The sequence below is a fragment of the Furipterus horrens genome, unplaced genomic scaffold (assembly GCF_987537825.1).
Source record: "Furipterus horrens unplaced genomic scaffold, mFurHor1.1.pri manual_scaffold_11, whole genome shotgun sequence".
Lineage (NCBI taxonomy): Eukaryota > Metazoa > Chordata > Mammalia > Chiroptera > Furipteridae > Furipterus > Furipterus horrens.
The window spans coordinates 4,969,469-4,988,747 of record NW_028327181.1 but is presented as its reverse complement, the minus strand read 5'-3'; the positions used below and the strand labels follow the sequence as shown (position 1 = coordinate 4,988,747).

The window sequence follows — 19,279 nt, the reverse complement described above, 5'->3', positions numbered from 1 at the left end:
AATGGAATAAGCAAGGTTCCGCCTTCCCTGCGTTGCCCCGGGGCCCGCTCTCCCTGCATCTACAGCGTCTGGTTCAGCCTCTGGGAGTAGAAGCCCAGGCTTTTGTCGGACATAGGAAGCCAGTCTGTGAGCTTGGGGAGGGCTCTAGCTTCTTAGACAGACTTTAGCAAGTTCTTCTGTTTCCGTGCCATCATCACTTTAGCTTTCAGAGACACCTGGTGCCCTTAATTTCTGAGTCTTCCAAGGCTTGGCTGGAAGAGGCTTGCTGCCTGTTGGTGTCCCCCCCACGGCGTACAGTGTGCTGGTTATCACCACTGGCCCTTCTGCTTTCCTGCTTTTGAAATCTTGTTAATGGTTTTTATTTGTTGTTACCTGTTCACATGTTCCTGATCCTTGTGAGTTAATTCCCATTTGTTTTTTATTGTCATCTTAATAGGGATTTGAAAGTGGGTGAAAATAAGCCTGTGTTTAATAAATGTGTCACTGGAACTTTTTTTTTTTTTTAATTAAAAAGAGATTTTAAATGGAGTTTCAGAGCAAAAGAGAAACATTGATTAGTTGTTGCACTTATGGTTGATACTTGTATGTGCCCTGACTGGGATCGTGCCCGCAGCCTTGGCCTTTTGGGACAATGTTCTAACCAGCTGAGCTACCCAGCCAAGGCTGGAACTGGTGTTTTTTAAAGTTCTTGCCAAAGTTAAAGAATTAAATACATTTTAATGCAAAGGTGTTACTTTGGGGAGAAACTGGTTGAAGGGTACCTGGAATCTCTGTTATTTCTTACAACTGCATGTGAATCTACAATTATGTCGAAGTAAAAACTTTAATTACAAAAGCAATTTAAGGCCACTGACATGCCATAACTAACTATTCCTTTCAATGCCTCATGTTTCCTTAGGAACGCATTTGTGTATCAGTATAATTGAAGGTTTGTTTCTGGTCGTCTGCTCTTTAAAACTTTCTCATTGCTCCATTATGTATTATGTTGATGTGTTATAACTTTTGAAACATTTAAAAAATTCTTTTAATCTCTTAGTATGTATATAGTACAGGATGGTGACCAAATACTTCTGGCCAGCAGTGACTATGTGCCAGTTTCACTGCCGTTTCACCAGCATTGTGTGCTGTTAGGCATTTTTTAGTTTTAGCAATTTGGTAAATAGAAATGGTATACCAGAGGGGTCTTCATTTGTATTTTTTCTTGATGTCTTTTTCTAGACCGTTTCAATATTTGTTAATTATGGCCTACGAAAGACTAGTTCTGTTTTGAGACCTGTCCTCCTTTTGTTTTCTCCACTCTGCAGTTTATTAATCAGTTACTTGGAGTTGTTCCTTTGTCGACACCAGCAGAGGATAAGTTGGCGCTGCCTGCTGACATCAGAGCTTTGCAGCGGCATCTGTGTGTGGTGCAGCTGACGAGGCTATTGGGCCTGTACCACACTATGGATAAAAGTCAGAGATTGAGTGTGGTCAGAGAGCTGATGTTAAGGTACCAGCATGGACTGGAATTTGGTGAGCAACCTTTCAAAATGCGCAGTTGTTCCTTGATCTGCTAAGACTTAGGAGTTAGGTTTCTTATTTGTCTGTTTTGTTTTGTTTTTGTTAATCACTCACAGCACCCTGTTTTAATGAGTTTGGCAAGACTTATTTTGTCAGATGCCAAGACTCTTCAAGTAGTAAAATGCAAAGCCTTTCTAAAGCTTGGAGTTTTATTGTTATTTTCTATCACATTTTATTTTTTAAAAATTTAAGTATAGTTGGCATATAGTTTTAAGCTTGGAGTTCTAAGTAGTTATAGTTGCCCATACTCTTCCTGATCTGGTGAGCTAACTTTTTATCACATTGCGGCTCATGTGAATGTCATGTTTTATGACAATTGCACATTTTCTGCTTATTTGCCTTAATATTCATAATAGATAGACTACATAAGTAAACAAAAGGAATGTTGTAAATTGTGACATAGTTAGGAGTAGATGACCTTCAGATTGCTCGATATATGTGATAAGATATCAATTGTCTGATGAGACTCTATCAGTGTTTCTCTAACTGCATTCTATAAAATCAGGTGAAGACATAAGCATAATACTACTTTAGTTATCCATGACCCTCGGTTCTGTTCTTTCCTTCACCTAAAACTTTCCAAACCATGCTGCTCCCCCTGCGGGACCACTGCGGTGCCACCTCTGTTCTGGAGCCCTCCTGCTCCAGCGGGGTCTCGTCTCACCTTTTGAATCCTTTGGTTCATGGCTTATATTTTCTTCTGGTATTTACCCTGTTCTTACTATTTTCTTTTCCTGTATCTTCTCCTTCTTACCACTTTTCCTGCTTTAAAAAACTTCTTTGGAGCAGTAATAGTTAAATCAGTGTTAAATACAGATGATATTTTCCCCCCGTAGGGAAATCCTGTTTGAAAACCGAATTGCAGTTTTCAGACTATTACTGTCTCCTTGCTGTCCATGTGCTTATTGATATGTGGAGAGAAACAGGTAAGGAGCAATCATTTCAGTTTAACTTTGTTCTTTCTTAATTGACTATAAATCCATGGGCTGATTGTTTAATCCAAGAATTTCATTTATGTTTTTAGGTTTTTCTTTCTTACCCTTCTTCAGGGTTCTTCTAGAAGCACCTGAGTCTGCACATACACCCTCCCCTGCAGTCAGGAAAGCAGTAACCAGTGGATATCTGTTCTGTTTTCAGATGTTTCTGAACAGTGAATAATGACTGTAAAGAACCTATTACAAGGTTATCGTAATTAACAAACAGAGAAACTGATTCAGAGATGGATGGATAGGCCCGTGGAATGGAATAGCCCTTTTATTCATGTAAAAAAGTTTATGTACAGGAAAGGCACTCTTTTGAATACAGTTCTGGTTAGCCCATTTGAGACAAAAATCTAATACATGATAAAGGAAGTATCATGAGTCCGGAAGCAAGAGAAGGACGATTCAGCACATGGCACTGAGATAACCTTCTCTAGGTCTCACCCCTCCTGACGTTTATCTTACTTGCAGTTTGGGGAAAAATGACACTAGATACTTATTGCATAGCATTCACTAGCATAAACTACAGAGAAACAAAGGGAGAGGGGGTCAAATGGGGTGCGGATAGACATGACCCCTGCCCTCCTCGTGCTTCAAATTCTCCAGAGGTGCCCTGTTTTCCTGAGGATAAAGACCAGTCTTTTTAGGATAATTTGCAATTAAAAAAAAAAAAAATCCAGCCTCTGCCTACGTCTCCAGACTCTTAGGTATTGGGTTGGCCATAAAGTCTATATGGTTTTTTCCATAAGATAAAATTCATTCAGTCACAGCACCTTCTCCATACACTGCACAAGTCTTTTTTTGCATTTCAATTGTGTTTTTAAAACTTTCTTGAAATAATATAGCATAATAGAGTGAAAATGTTGCTCATTTTCTTTTTCTTAAGTATATGTATTTTATTGATTATGCTGTTACAGTTGTCCCAATTTTTCCGCCTTTGCCCCCTTCCCAGTACCCCCCTTCCCTCCAGCAATCCCCCCCTTAGTTCATGTCCATGGGTCATGAGTGTAAGTTCTTTGGCTTCACCCTTTCCTACTATGCTATTCTTAACATCCCCCGTCTATTTTATTCCTACCAATTATGCTTCTTAGTCCCTGCACCATTTCCCCATTTCTTCCATTTTCCCCTCCCAGCTGATAACCCTCCTAATGATCCCCATACCCAAGATTCTGTTCCTGTTCTGGTTGTTTGCTTGGTTTGTTTTTGTTTTTATATTTTAGATTCAGTTGTTGATAGTTGTGAGTTTGTTGTCATTTTAATGTTCATAGTTTTGATCTTCTTTTTCTTAAGTAAGTCCCTTTAATATTTCATGTAATAATGGCTTGGTGATGTTAATTCCTTTGGCTTTACCTTGTCTGGGAAGCACTTTATCTGTCTTCCATTCTAAATGATAGCTTTGCTGGGTAGAGTAATCTTGGTTGTGGGTCCTTGCTTTTCATCACTTTAAATACTTCTTGTGTTGCATATTTTCTTCCACCTTCAATATTAAAATGGCTACACAAAAAATCACCAATATTTTTTAAATGCTAGCTGATATGAGAGCTGTCACAATACAATTTAACAAAATTATTTCAAATGACATTTAAAGACAACTAAGTGCTACTAGAACCATCTTAAAGAAAAAACCGAACTTTTGGGCCAACCCAATACTTACAGTTCTGAATCCACTTTTTTTTTTCCTATTATTATTGAACGTCATATTGCCTCTTTTTGAAATAACTTTCTTATCTCCTTCATCTAACTTCTCCTGCAGCAGTGCCTCTGGACAAGCCTGGCTTGATTTCACCCCCTCCCTCATTGCACATTTTATGCCCTTTCTGGGCTTTTTGTAGGGGTATTCTGTATACCCATAGGAGAGCACTTGTTACGCTGTGTTGTGCTGGGGATAGAGGGTCAGTCCTTTTTATTAGAGTATTTGTTATCTGAGCCCCAGGTTCACGATGCGCACAGGGCTGTCAGTCACCCGAGTGTAAACATCACCGAGGAACTAAGTGCTTAGCAGTCTGGTCCCGACTCAGATACACTTCCCCAGTTACCTCTAACATTCTCACTCATACTGACTGTGGCTTTGATAACTTCTTGTTTTTTGAGCAAAGATATATAACCATCTAATAGTAAAAGCTAAGATTTGTTGTTCATCAGGCACTTGAAAGTACTACTCATGAATTCGCTAATTTAAAGCTCATAATTGTACAGTTAAGATTGTTACAGTTTTCTCATATGAGAGAAGTACAGGGCAGAGAGAAAAAAGTTAGGTAAGTTGTCCAAAATCATATAGTGTAAGTACATGGGAAATTGGCAGATATTATAAAGATACAAATTTTTAAAAATATTTTTATTGATTGATTTTAGAGAGAGCGAGAGAGAGAGAGAAACTGATTTGTTGTTCCACTTTTTATGCATTTATTGGTTGATTCTTATATGTGCTCTGACCGGGGATTGAACCCGCAACCTTGGTGTATCAGGATGAGACTCTAACCAATTGATCTGCCTGGCCAGAGCAAGTTACAAGTTTTTTTAATGTCAGTGAAAGTGATGTTGAAGTGCTCCAATCATAGGCGTAGTCATTGTTCCAAGATGGGTCTGGCAAAAATTAGAAGCTTACAGACAGTTGGTGAGGGTGCTGAAAGAGACTGATCTGACTGTGAAGGAGTGAAGAAGACTGCTTTAGAAAACTGGTGGTACTCTCAACTGTGTTTGCAGAAAGGCATTCTTTTATGGTTATGCAAAAGTAAAGTGGGGATCAGAGGATGTAATTTTCCCCTCCAGGTTTATTGAGATATAATTAACCCATTGTACTGGTTTATGGTATACAACATAAGAATTTGATAAATGTATATATAAATTGTGAAATGATTACCATAATAAGTTTAATTAATGTCTATCCCACACAGAGCTCTAAATATTTTCCTTATCATGAGAACTATTAAATTGACTCTCTTAGCAACTTTCAAATATACAATACAGTATTCACTATAATTACCATGCTATATGTTAATGTCCCCAGAAGTTATTTATCTTACATCATTTTGTTATATTATAGAATTTTGTTAGAAGAATTTTGTTGCAAAAAAGTTCTGTTGATAAGAATTTGTGTAGAGTTAGTTGTAGTTACATCCTAAATTTTGCAGAATAAAATGATAAATGTTTTCATAATATTTGGTTTAATAATTCAGAAAGAAGTATACATTAAACCATTCTTTTTACTATTTACTTTGAAGTTCTGTTTCTATTTTAAAGAGATCTTTAAGAAAATTTGTGGGTTTTTCCCTAATATCAATTATCCTAGAATAACTAGGATCTCTTAAAATTATCTATTCTCTAATTGTTCAGCTGTCTCTTCTGTTCGGTTCTGAGCCTCATGAGGCCAGGAACCACCTGTGACTCTTATCTTCAGGTCTTATATCTGGTGTTGTGTAAGTGTAGGTCAGTGAGTGTGGAATGAAATAAAATTATGATTTTAAAGACCAGGTAGCACCATGGGAAAACACTTAAAAGTAAAAGAGCAGAACACAGTTGGATGTATGCTCTGACTCCTACTGTGTAAAAGTCATTATAGTTAAAAAGCAGTACAGTAAAATCCTAATAGTTTAAGTAGCTATGTGTACTTTGCATAGATTGGGTAGAATTACAGATGGTTATCTAAAGCTCCATTTTTTTATTGTTTCTTTTCTCTTGGAAAAAATCCTATTGCGATATCATTTTTAAAGCTCAATAGCTAGAGCTTTTACTTCAGCTGTTTTGTTTTTGTTTTCTAACTGTAAAAGTAGCTTGTAAAAACTTTGGAAAACAGCCCTGGCCAGGTGGCTTGGTTGGAGCATCGTCCCATGTTTGACCAAAAGGTTGTGGGTTCAATTCCCGGTCAGGGCACATGTCTAGATTGCGGGTTTGATCCCTGGTTGGGGTGCATACAGGAGGCAACCTGTCAATGTTTCTCTCTCACATTGATGTTTCTCTCCCTCTAAAAAAAAGCAATAAACATATCCTTGAGTGAGGATTAAAAACAGGTTTTCAAAAACAGTTTATTTTATTCTCACTTTTCCTGCTTCCACAAGGCACTCTAATGTTTTGCATATATTATTTTCTCGTTCTCTGTATGTTTTTTAGACTTAAGATGAACTATTCATGCTAATTTGAATTCCCCGTGTGTCTTTTACTGATCAATATTACAAAAGTATTTTCCCTTGTTATTTAAAACTCTTCATTAACATCCGGTGGCTGCGTGATGTTTCCACGTGTGGGCATTGCTGTAATTTATTAGAACAGTGAATGTCGTATATGAGGCTTGATCTGCATTTCATGTTATTTACTTTAGATTCTTAAAAAAGAATTTACTTAATCTTTTAAGACTTGATACGTTTGACCTTTTGAGTTTTAGTGGCTCAAAACAAGTATATCATTTTATTTTGATTATTAATGAGCACAGTTTTTCAAATATTATTTGACATCCTATTGGTAGAGTTACATATGGAAGACAGATGATGCCTAGAGAAAGCATCTGTCTGGGGTCTTGTAGAGAAAACCCTGTATTGGGAAGGTTGGTGGACTGTAGTCCTTCCAAGTCCATCTCTTCTCGAGATCTAGGATTCTGTGGACTCCATAACTTCGCTGCACAAGACCCAGCAGCTTAAAATTTGCATCACTTTTGCAGATGCATGTTTAAGAATTGAGGTACTGCCTATTCAGGGAAATCTCCTGTTTTGCTAACAGGCGTGTATCTAAAATTTGTTCTCTGCTATCTAAACTCATTTTTAGAACGGTTAGGGGAGGTAATAATGTCAGTAAGTTCCTGTTTTTGAGAACCCTCCATTTGCTGTCAAGATCTGTGGGTAACGCTATTACATCTTGGTTTCAGGTGACGAGACTGCTGTGTGGCAGGCCCTGACTCTGCTGGAAGAGGGGTTAACCCATAGCCCTTCCAATGCTCAGTTCAAATTGCTGCTTGTTCGAATCTACTGTGTGCTGGGGGCTTTCGAACCAGTGCTGGACCTGTACTCCAGCCTTGACGCCAAGCATATCCAGCACGACACCATTGGGTTGGTAGTATACACTCTGACTAATGAGCGGACGCCACGCCGGCGTGGGGCCCTGATACATGGAGCTCTGACTTTTCCATTTTAACAGGAAAGTTGTTCCTGTTACTAAGGTTTTTAGATAAAATAATTACCTATTATGACTCACTGCAAACCAGTAAGTTTATATTTCCCAGCATTTTGTATGTTAAAATTTGCACAATTTAGAAATGCCGAGAAAGTTTTCTTAGCAGAAACAGCAAACAGCTATATACTTTGAGCCCTTTTTCCTTCTGCCTGCAGTTGAGAGGCTAACACATGTACTCTGTTTGTTGACTTCAGAGATCCTTTGACTTTGCATTGTAACTATTCTTCGTGATGAGTCAAGGGTATTTTCTCTATCCCCTGTAGAGCTGTTTGAGGAGGACAGTATTCTGTTCTCTTACGGCTTGTGTTTCATTGATGTCTGAGTGTAAGAAAGCATGTCTTGGAACTTTAGGGCTCCCACAAAACTGAATTAACTTGGCTCTTTAAAAAAAAATTGCTGCATCCACTGATAGACCTTGAACAATCTAACGTTGTTCTTTTGGTTTGCACTAGGATGCGAAAGAAAAAAATCCCTGCGCTTTCTGTCTGTCTTTGTGGCAGCCCAGATTGAATAGGGGACTACATCTGCAAAAAAAAAAAAAAAAATTGATTCTGTGAATTAGATCATTTATATGATAACATGTTTAAAATATCCCATATGCGTAGCTGTTTCTCTGCCATAGTAATTTGAAGTGTAGTATATGACGCTAGAAGTGGGTAAGTATAACATGTTTTTTTTCTTTCCTTCCAACCTAGTTATCTTTTGACCCGATACGCTGAATCCCTAGGTCAGTACGCTGCTGCATCCCAGTCCTGTAACTTCGCACTCAGGTTTTTCCACTCCAACCAGAAAGATGTAAGTGAAAAAATAATTTTTTAACTATGGTCTTGCCTGCTGAGTGCACACACGCTCCCTGTGTCACAGGTACACCTTGTGGTGTGCCATGCTGTGGTGCACGCGCCCGTAGGCCGCAGCTTACTGGCCACGCTGTTGGGTGGAGGTGAAGGGTTATCTGTGGTTAATAGGTGGGCATGTTTAATAGAATCCATACAAAGGTGACTTTAAAACTGGGTGTTAATAGAATAGGAAATGTTAATGCCTCTTAGATTGGTCTTTTAGTCTCTAAGAGACTTTTTTCAAGGACACGAGGATGCTAAATATGATTCTGCGATGGCAGCTGCTCTCTGTTTATTTCGGAAGTCTATAACCACTGTGCTGTTTGCCAACAACAAATACGCTTATATTTTCTTAGAATGATAAAACTGACCAATTGTAGGTCATTTTAAGAAACTGGTCAAGAGTATTTTTTTTAACTAGTGATAAATAAGATAGAGCTTCTGTGTGCCATAATGAAAGGATGGGATTTGCACCATATTTTTCATTGCAAACAGACTTGGACTCCACTTGTGAGAGAAGCAAAGTTTTTGTGGAAAAACCACATATATGGTCTCTACTCAGTCAACCAGCTATGCAAAACCACCTGGGAACATATGTGAAGATATGGGATGTCTTCTAGGATGGTCACTGCCTGCTTGGTTCTTGGGCTTCTAAGACACATCGCCTGGAATTGGGCTATGCCAGACCTCTGCCCGTAGCTTTCCATTCGTGGTCTAACAGCAACCAAGAAATTGGGCAAGGAAGCTCATTTGAGGGGTTCCTGATGGCAAACACTTACGGGGATTTTTAAAAAATGTTTTGTAACTATAACATCTATGGTTAATCTATCTGCCATCTAATTCTTTAGGGGCATAGTAAATAGAAGGCAGGGGCAGGGAGAACCATTTCTGAACAAGAGGCTACAGGCTTGTTATTCTGCACTTGCAATAATCATGTCCCGACAAGTCTTAGGGCGTAGCCTAGAAGGCTGGCGTAGCAAGAGATGGTGGACTGTGCCTCCTCTGTCATCTTTTAAGCCTTGTTTTGCTCCCCTGCGACCCCTCCCCCACAGTGATTGGAATCCGTTCAGACCTCACCTTGTGCCGCAGCCGCTGGCCGGGGAGAGAGGGAAGTGGGCGTCAGCATTTGAGCTTGTTGCTCAGAACGTGCTGGCCTGGCTTAGAGGCCAGAGCGTGTCTTTTGGACCTTGGTTTCGAAAATGTCTTAGCACGAGTGGGCAGCTGCGTTACACGTCTGTGAGCTCTCACGGCGTGTTCAGGTGTCTGTGCTTGCTGTTCTGTTTCCAAGTGCTTTCACTAACTCAGAAGGAGACAAGAGTTCCTTAAATCTCATTATTCTGGCTTGCATTTTCCTATTTCTTTTTTTAAGTTACATTTTCGTTTTTAAATTGATTTTAGAGAGAGAGGAATAATTTGTTGTTTCACTTATTTATGCATTCATTGATTGATTCTTTATATGTACCCTGACTGGGGATCAAACCCTCAACCCTGGTATATCAGGTCAATGCTCTAAGCCACCGAGCTACCCAGCCAAGGCTCATTTGTATATTTCTAAGGACGAGATTAAAGAAAGGATCCTTTTCAGATAGTTTTGAGGTGGGAGTGGGGGTAAATAAGGGATTATTAATTTAATCCTGGTGGCTAGTTTTTATTCGTTTCCAATCATGTAGCATTTTCAAAGAACCATATTGTTCATGATTTGGTCAATAAAAGCACATTATTTTATCCTAATAAAAATTAAGCTTTAATTTTCCCCTACAAATGTTGTGTTTGAAGAGTTGTTTCGAACGTGCGCGCACTCGCACACGGAAGTATTGTAGTATGGAAAGGAGATCCCAGGAGCGGTTTGAGAGGGCATACTGTCCTCAGTGTCTTTTTGTACCTTTGTTGTGTTGCTGATGGTTGTACGTGACAGGAGTGATTATTTACCCGAGCGTTTGTGATGCTAAACCTGATAAAATTATATAGTAGTTCACTGATCTGGGACTAGGGCGCTCTGCTTGACATATATTTTTTATTACTACTAACTGAGAAGACAGAACTTACTTAATCGTACTAGGTAAATAATCTTTGGGGGATTCTGGGGGCAAAAGCAAAAACAATAAAGCAAGGAAAATATACCTTAAACCTTAGTGCTAGTTCGGTCCCCAAATAGGAAAATGGAGACCGGTGTGGACTGTTTCCGGTAGGGATTTGATGTTGAGAGAGATCACTGATGTAGGGTTGTACCGTGTGGCTCAGACCTGCTGGTAGTGTTAGGAACTGGAAACCAGAACTCCATGCGCGCCGTCTTTTATTCTTGGTGGTTTCTGGGGTCCCCAGGTGATGTGTCCTTGAGTGACTGATGTGTTTCAATTCCCAACTAGCTCTTTGAAAGAACACTTTCACTCCTAAGTGAAAATCTGACTCTTGGCTTTGAAGGCTTTGTGCTGTGGAACTGGACGTTGTATTTGGAAAGTCTGCCCAGGGAGATCCTCTCTGGGAAGGTCATTGTCTGCTGTCATCAGTACTTGGAGAGTTTTACAGTATGAGAGTTAGAGCTAGATTACATCTCCAAAAGTTACTTACATATTTGTACTTTTAAAAAGTTTCCCTTTAAAAGTCTCTATTTTAGGTATTTCTGAAAATCATTTGATGTCCATGTATTTTGCAAACTTTCAGTGACCAGGGTTCATTTCAGGAATCCAAATGGGATCTAAATAGCCTCAGTGGTTCATAAATGAGTAGAAATATGTACAGACAACATTCTCTGATGTTCAGAAGTCTTTAAAGTGCCTGTGGCTTCCAGTTTTGCCTGCAATTTCAATAGGCAGGGTGTTTCCTCAAATCGTCGTCCTTTCTCGGCCTTTGTCCCCGGGGGTGGCTGCCCGGGCTCTTTCCTCGCTCTGCAGTAGTTGTTTCCCTGCAGCCTTAAAGGAGGACTGTCCTCAGGGAAGAGCATCCAGAGAACTAGCTTTATCTTCCTAGTTTTTTAAGGTACTGCACATTCCCTCTTTGTTGTCCCTGATTTTTCTCTTTTTAAAGCTGTTACCCTTTTTCTAAAGTGGTAGTTTATGGACCACTTCAAAATTAAAACTGCGTCTACACTTGGTAAGCCTGGGTTCTTTCCTTCAATCATATCATATTTTGGAACTGTAATTGATACACTTGATCAGAATCACGAAAGTCATATTTTTATCCTGATTAGTTGCTGGATCATATGTTCCTAACCAGCTGTTTTTCTCAAGTGCTAAGTTCCTGGTGCAAGGGCTGCTGGTAAACCTTGCTGTGTTTTCCAAGCCAAGTGGCCATCAGATAGGCGTGTGTGTTTAGAGTGTCCTGGCCTCTTCTCGATGGGGCCTATCGCTGTCCTTTAATCAAGCTAGAAGGTACACTTGAGCTTTTTCAGATAGTCCTTCTTTAAACCTGCAGGATCACAAGTAATCTTTTTAATTTTCTTGTGTCCGTCCGTCTTTAATTTCTCCAGATACCGCAGGCAGACAGCTCGCCGAGGTGTCCCATGGGGGTTTAAAAGCCGCATCGAATGCAGTTGAATTAGCGCCCGTGGCGCAACCCCGCGGCCTGAAATGAACCCTGCGAGGCTGTGTATCAGAGGGTATGTTGTTAACTCTTAGCCTGTTTTCCTGTTGGGCAAATTATTGGGACGTTGTGGCGACGGGGGCAGAGCTGATGGAGGCTGTGCAGGAAGGCCGGCTTTTCTAGAAAGGATCTCTGGGGCAGGCAGGAGCTGTGAGCTTCACACCTTCCTTGGCCCGAAAGGGTGCCCTTCTGACTTCTCATCCTTATGGCCTAGGTCTGCCTACGCGGTGTCCTTCCCTGAGACGGTGTTCCGTTGTGCCAGAGCTTCTGTTCAGGGTTCTCTATCTTGCCTCTGTTCACAGCATTTCATCTGTGTATGTGCGTTAGTCTAAATTAAAGCAGATGTGGCGAGTGTCGCCTTCACTTCCTTGTTATGGAATTTTCCTGCAGGATCATAGGTCGTTTGGATGGACAAGTAACCTGGTTCTGAAGTCTTTCTGTCCTCAGACTATGACATGAGTTTTTATAGGTCTTTTGTTGGGCGCCTTATTTCTAACCTGATGTAATATATGCCCTATGTTTGTGGTACTGTATTCTTCTAGAAATAAACAGAACCGAGGAGCACCTTTTTTCTGAAGGAGAGCGATTTGAAGGGGGGAGGCTGTAGGGCGGCTATCTTATTCTGGCGTTTTTGGGATCTTGGTATACAGTGGTTTATCTTAGATGCAGAAAAACATGGAGTAATATCCCTCCCACAATGGCACGAACCAGATTTTTAACTGGTGTGGTATGACAACCCTCTAGTCCTGTTGAGGTGAAAGACAACTGCTAAGAAAAAGTGTGTGGTGGCAGCGGCAGCTGTGTGTTACTAGTAGTGACATTGTAAAGAAAACATTTGACTCCGGTGTAGGGAAGAAGAAAAGTAACATTTCAAAAAGCTGACATTCAGCTTGGTGACCAAGACCTTTAAAGATTACATTCAACATTACACTTAATTTTAGTTTGGTTGTTTTGTTTTGACTGGAAAGGTTTACCTTTGTTGCCTGATCTGTGAAATATTTATACCAAGGTAAATGTCTTTCCTTCCCAGACCTCAGAATATATTATTCAAGCTTACAAATATGGTGCATTTGAGAAGATCCCAGAGTTTATCGCTTTTAGGAACAGGCTGAATAATTCTCTTCATTTTGCACAAGTCCGTACTGAACGGATGTTGTTAGACCTTCTACTTGAAGCAAATATGTAAGTATTGTATAAAAGCTAAAAAAGAACTAAGAGATTATATCAGATGCCAAGGGTCCTTAATGGGCTCATGGGTGACATTAGCAGGCTTAAGCTAAGGAAAATGGGGAGAAAAGGAGGGCGTGTGTGGGTGGTGGGGGGCGGGGAGGGCGGGGAAGAAACAGGAAGGAACCTGGTTCATGTCCTGGGAATGAGGGAGTACTGCCAGGTCCCATACAGAGGCCAGCTAGGCTATGGGCAATATTGTGTTTACAAGGAGTCCTGCAAGCATGGGATTTCAGGAATTAATGTTGATCTGTTTTGTTGTGGTTGGGCTTCCAGACTCAGGCCAGCAGGATCTGTGCTTGGTTCTCTCTCACCTTATATGAGCCTTTATTTCCTTTTTTTTTTTTTTTTTAAATTTTGGTTTTTCAATTACAGTTGTCCCCTTTTCCCCTAATTTCTCTCCCCTACCCAACCCACCCCCTCTCCCGCAATCATATCCCTCCCCGTTGTCCATGTCCATGAGTCTTTTATACAGAGCCTTTATTTCTTAATAGTAATCCTTCCCTCCCTCCTTCCCTCCCTCCATCTCTCCCTCCTTCTCTCCCTCCTTCCTTCCTTCCTTCTTTCCTTCCTTCCTTTCTCTTTCCCTTCCTTTCTAGTAAAACTAAGTCCTAGCTAATACTTTTTTGTGGCTGTTTTATTACTGAAATAATACATAAATAAGTTCTCTGTATTGCAGATCAGTCAGCTTAGCAGAAAGTGTAAAGTCGATGAATCTTCAGCCAGAAGAAGATGACATTCCGTGGGAAGCCTTGCGAGACAACAGAGACTTAAATGTTTTCTTCAGCTGGGACCCAAAAGATAGGTAAATCGGAAATAACCTTGGATGAATCTAAGAGGTTTTTATTTTTTAAACTTTTTTACACAAATATGATAACATGTTTTTTTTTTGCAAGGATAAGAAAATATAGGTAAGCCAAAGTAAAAAAATAAATCGCACCCCTATATTGGGATTACTGGATAATCTAAAAGTTAGATCTTCCTTTCTAGCATCTGTGAAAACAAATTCCAGATAGATTAAAGATTATGTTAGAACTCCTTACATATTCTAGAAGGAAATATAAAATGAAAAAAAATCAGTTGCAGAAAGCCTTTCTTAAGCATTACATCAAATCTGGAAACATAAACAATTTGACCTTTGTAAATGTTAGCCTTCTATATAGAAGTACATTAGTTAACAAGTTTTTTTAACCTGTTCTACAAAGATAAAAAAAATTAGTACTGTGCTCAACAAGATTGTGGGGAAATGGTTGTTGCTCATTTACATGGGGGTAAAACTTTATGTAACCTTCCCTAACCAGGGAATTTTAATGCTATGTATCAAGGTTGAAAATTCCATGTACTATTTAGTTGAGCAGATCTGCTTCTAGGAAGGTGGGACCTGAGGGAATAGGTGCACACACATGCAGATATGTAAGTAGGAGGTAGTTCTGAATATACTGTGTGTTGGGGGTTGCCTAGACCATGTTTAGTGATTTGCTAGGACTTGTGGGACTCCACATATCGCTGCACTCACAGGGTTTATTATAGCACAAGGGTACCTGACAGGATCAGCAAGGGAAAACCACACAGGCGGAGTCTGGAGAATTCCACGCACAGACTTCCAGGGCCTTCTCCCTCATGGGAGGGACCATGCCAAGTGTGCTCCTTTCTCCAGAAACGGAAAATACAGTAATGTTTGTGCCATGTTTCTGCTTAGAGAAGCCCGGAGAAAGGCGGGGCCCAAGGGTTTTGTCAGCTGATTATGTAGGTGCCCTGTGTCTAGCCTGGACCGATACTGCAGACCCCCAGCAGGAAGGCAGGTACTCACCGTAAACCACAGTGCTTACACAAACAGTCTAGGCAGAATGAGCCACTCTTATCACTTAGGGAGTGGTTGGGATACCGAGTCCCCAGACATCAGCTAAGGGCTACCCTTGCAAGCAGTCCCTTCTAAAGATAATAGCCTCGGCCTTGCTACGTTAATCTTTCCCGCACACGCTATCATGAAAAGATGCTGTTTGGAAAATAGTATGAATACTGTGAGCTCATTTATGTGTTTAAGATGAGTTATATAAGTATTTTTAGTTGTACTTCGTTCCTCTGTATTGCAAAAATCTGAAAGGATCTATAAAAGCTTGTTGATATGGTGGGTGCTTGATTATCAGGACATGTTTTCCTATTATTTACTTTTCTGTTATTTGAAAAAATTTTTTTAAAGATTTTATTTACTTTTAGAGAGAGGGGAAGGGAGGGAGAAAGAGAGGGAAACATCAATGTGTGGTTACCTCTCACACACCCCCAAATGGGGGCCTGGCCCGCAACCCAGGCCTGTGCCCTGACTGGGAATCGAGCTGGAGACCCTTTGGTTTGCAGGCTGGCACTCAATCCGCTGAGCCACACCAGCCAGGGCTGACATTTTTATATCATGTGTTTTATCATCAGAAAAGTTTCCCTTAAGGGGATAAATCACCTGTTTAGTAGGTTATCATTCCCATTAGTGGATACCGAAATGGAGACTGGGATGGTTTTGGTCTGTCTAAGATCATTCAGCTAGTAAATGAAAGCTGGAGCCATTCAAAGGCATCTTGTCTGATGAAAGTGAACTTTGAAACATTTAAAGGCAAAACATTGAATAAATGGGATGGTTTGTGGATTTTCTTTTTTTTAAGGGATGTTTCTGAAGAACATAAGAAACTTTCCTTGGAGGAGGAGACCATGTGGTTAAGAATTCGTTCCTTAACGTTGAGGCTGATCAGTGGCCTTCCAAGTCTGAGCCACCCTGTGGAGCCAAAGAACTCGGAGAGGACCTCCGAGAACGGCATCGCCTCCAGGATCGACGTTCTTCGTTTGCTCCTTCAGCAGCTGGAGGCGGCCCTGGAGACGGGAAAGCGATTTCTCGAGAAGGAGATTCAGGTATCGTCAGTATGTCTTTATCATCAAAACTGCAGTAACCTGTGACTGTCTTTTTAAAAATAGGAATTTGGGGTAAGTGAACAGTATTTTGACCCAGTTTATGACATCTGCAGGAAAAAGGCAAATATTAGAGATTTGGGATTGCGGAGGCTGGCTTAATATCCAAACTGCAGGGTGAGGAAAAGCAAAACAGCTTTTTTCTTGTGGTGGTGAATTTTTAGTAGCGATCTATTTTCATTGTTATGATTTAGTTATTACTTAGTTCCCTTTTTAAAAAAAATTCATGATTATGCTTTCCACAGTTACAGTTGGTTACCTGCAGTCAACCACAATCTGAAAATATTAAATGGGAATTTCCAGAAATAAACAATTTGTAAGTTTTAAATTGCTTGCTGTTCTGAGTAGCATGATGAAATCTCACACTGTCCCGCTCTGTCCTCCCAGTCCCACCTGGAACATGACTCATCCCTTTGTCCAGTGTATCCACACCGTATACACGCCCTGCCCTTTGGTCCCTCAGTCGCTGTCTTGGGTGTCAGGATACTGCGGTCACCCTTATTTTACTTAACAGCGGCCCCAAAGCACAAGAGCCGTGATGCTGGCAATTTGGATACACTAGAGAGAAGCCATGAAGTACTCTCTTTTAAGTGACAACGTGAAAGTTCTCAATTTAATAAGGAAAGAAAAACTCATGCTAAGGTTACTAAGAGCTACAGTAAGAATAAATCTATCCACAAAATTGTGCTGAAGGAAAAGGAAATTTGTGCTGTTTTTCTTTCGTACCTCAAACTGAAAGTTATGGCTACAATGTGTAGTCAGTGCTTAGTTAAGGTGGAAAAGGCCTTAAATTTATGGGTGGGAGACCCATAAATTCACAAGACACATGTTCTGATTGTCGGCACTGAGCCTTTACGAAGACTGCAGCAAGGGATTCTCTGAAACGAGTGGCCACATTCATTTAACTTTCATTAGCTATATTGTTATAATTGTTATATTTTATTTTAGTTATTGTTGTTAATCTCTTGCCTGATTTGTAAATTATGTTTTATCATAGGTATGTATGTATAGGAAAAGACAGTATGCATAGGGTTCGGTAGTATCCACGGTTTCAGGCATTCCCTGGGGTCTCCCAGTGTATCTCCTGTGGATAAGGAGGGGAAGGGGGTCACTGTGGTTTACTGGTCGTGGTTTACAGCTTATTCACTAAGATAGGTTTTTGTCCAGTAGCTGTAGTCCTTTGTTTTCTTACTTTGTGTGAGCTTAAATGAAGTTAAACAGCATCACTTTTTCCTTCCGTTTTCAGTACCCTTTCCTTGGTCCTGTGCCGACCAGAATGGGCGGATTCTTTGATTCTGGCTGTTCTCAGTGTCAGACCAGTTCCTTCTATCTTGTTAGTGATGTTTATGAGCTGGATACCAACGGTTTAGGTAAGTGTACATTTGCGTGGGTGTGCTTCCTGGGTCTTTGTCATCGCAGCATTACCCGGAGTACATGCAACAGCGTATCTATAATTCATTATTTGGGAATATTTGGAGGAGATGGAAGCTGGGAGCTGTTCTAGTTTTAGGTACAAGAGAGTACATTCAAAGGATACAAAGTAACATTTTAGAAGTTTAAATTTAAGTCTTTCTCATATTTGAAACATTATTAGGTTTAACATACAAGAAAGTACATTAAAAGCTTACAAAGTAATGTTTTAGAAGTTTAAGGCTTTTCCATTTTGAAATTTTATTAGGTTCAAAAGTTGAAGAAATAAAGCCTTGATCTGTTAAAATATTGTTAGATTTCATATTGAGTTCTTTATTTAAAAATGAAGCCCTCCCCTGACCAGCATGACTGAGTTGGTCGGGCGATGTCCCACGGAGTGAAAGGTGGCCAGCAGTTCGATTCCAGTCAGGGCACATGCCTGGGAGGCAGGTTTGGTCCCCCTTCAGGGTGCGTATGAGAGCAACCGATCAATGGATATCTCCCTCCCTCCCTTCCCCTGTCTCTAAAAATAAATTAATAAAATCTTTTTTAGAAAATGAAGTCCTTACCTTTGTGGAGAATAGTTTTTTTTTCTAAGCTCTCAAACCAGTAATAATTACAAATGTTCTATAGACTGTGCCTTTTTTTTTTTCCTTTTAAATCAGGTTTGTACATCCTGTTATTTATAAAGAGTATTTGAGACATAGATTTCTAGTCCTCCTAGAGAATTTTAGGTAGTGCTTTTGGCAGAAGGTAATTAATAACTTTCTTTTTTTCTCTTGCCCTTTCTCTCTTCTCTTTTCCTTTTCTTTCCTTCCTATCGTCTTTCTCTCTGACTCCCAGTAATAGAATTTAGGTGCCTACGGCTCTTAAGAGAAAAGAAAACATCTTTGCCTATGTGTTGTTTGAAGGTACCAAGCTTGCTGAAAAAGAAAAAAATTAATGTTTTTTGTTTTTCAATTGTAGATGATACAGTGGAGATCCAGAAGAGAGTAGAAAATAGTCTTAAGTCTTTACTAGAACAGTTAAAAGGTAAGCGGTCTTAACTGTGGATTCCCTTTTGTATCTGATAATCACTCATTTTTTAAAATCAAAACTCGCAAGATTTGAAAGTAATCCATACTTTTGGTATATTTAAAGAATTGCTTTTAATTTTAAAAAGTTTTGATTACAAAAGTAGTAGGTACCTGTTATAAAGCAGGAACAAGTACATATGATCTTTTGCCTTTTCCCAGCCCCATTCCCTCAGGTAAGTGAGAGCTGTGGACACTTTGGAGTCTGCACTCCTGGATACCACCCAGGGAGCTCATACATGTGTATATGGACATACATAGTAGTGATTTATTTTTACTATATGGGAAGGAATAATACATGTTTTTCTGACTAATTTTTTATTGCCTTGGATATCTTACCATGTCAGATACACACACACACGTTGGTCTTATATTGAGGTACCAAATTTATTTATGTATACCCCCATTGACTACATATTATACACTTGAGTTATTTATAGCAATATTTATAAATGTCCCTCGCTATATCGCGGTTCACTTATCGTGGCCTCACTGTATCACG

General features: G+C 39.9%; 1 protein-coding gene and 1 non-coding gene across 2 annotated transcripts in view; both read left to right on the top strand.

Annotated features, from left to right (window-relative positions):
• NAA25 (N-alpha-acetyltransferase 25, NatB auxiliary subunit) overlaps nucleotides 1-19,279 on the top strand; it is a 56,566-nt gene that overhangs the window by 28,807 nt on the left and 8,480 nt on the right. Inside the window, exons 12-20 of the mRNA XM_090290733.1 lie at nucleotides 1,305-1,512; nucleotides 2,397-2,486; nucleotides 7,396-7,576; nucleotides 8,396-8,495; nucleotides 13,146-13,297; nucleotides 14,022-14,147; nucleotides 15,994-16,237; nucleotides 17,541-17,664; nucleotides 18,671-18,736. Of these exons, the coding sequence (XP_090146859.1) occupies nucleotides 1,305-1,512; nucleotides 2,397-2,486; nucleotides 7,396-7,576; nucleotides 8,396-8,495; nucleotides 13,146-13,297; nucleotides 14,022-14,147; nucleotides 15,994-16,237; nucleotides 17,541-17,664; nucleotides 18,671-18,736 (1,291 nt within the window). The remainder of the gene's footprint in view (nucleotides 1-1,304; nucleotides 1,513-2,396; nucleotides 2,487-7,395; nucleotides 7,577-8,395; nucleotides 8,496-13,145; nucleotides 13,298-14,021; nucleotides 14,148-15,993; nucleotides 16,238-17,540; nucleotides 17,665-18,670; nucleotides 18,737-19,279) is intronic.
• Nucleotides 8,097-8,226, top strand: LOC149996816 (small nucleolar RNA SNORA31). The gene has a single exon (XR_016507318.1). It is a non-coding gene; the product is annotated as a small nucleolar RNA SNORA31 (small nucleolar RNA).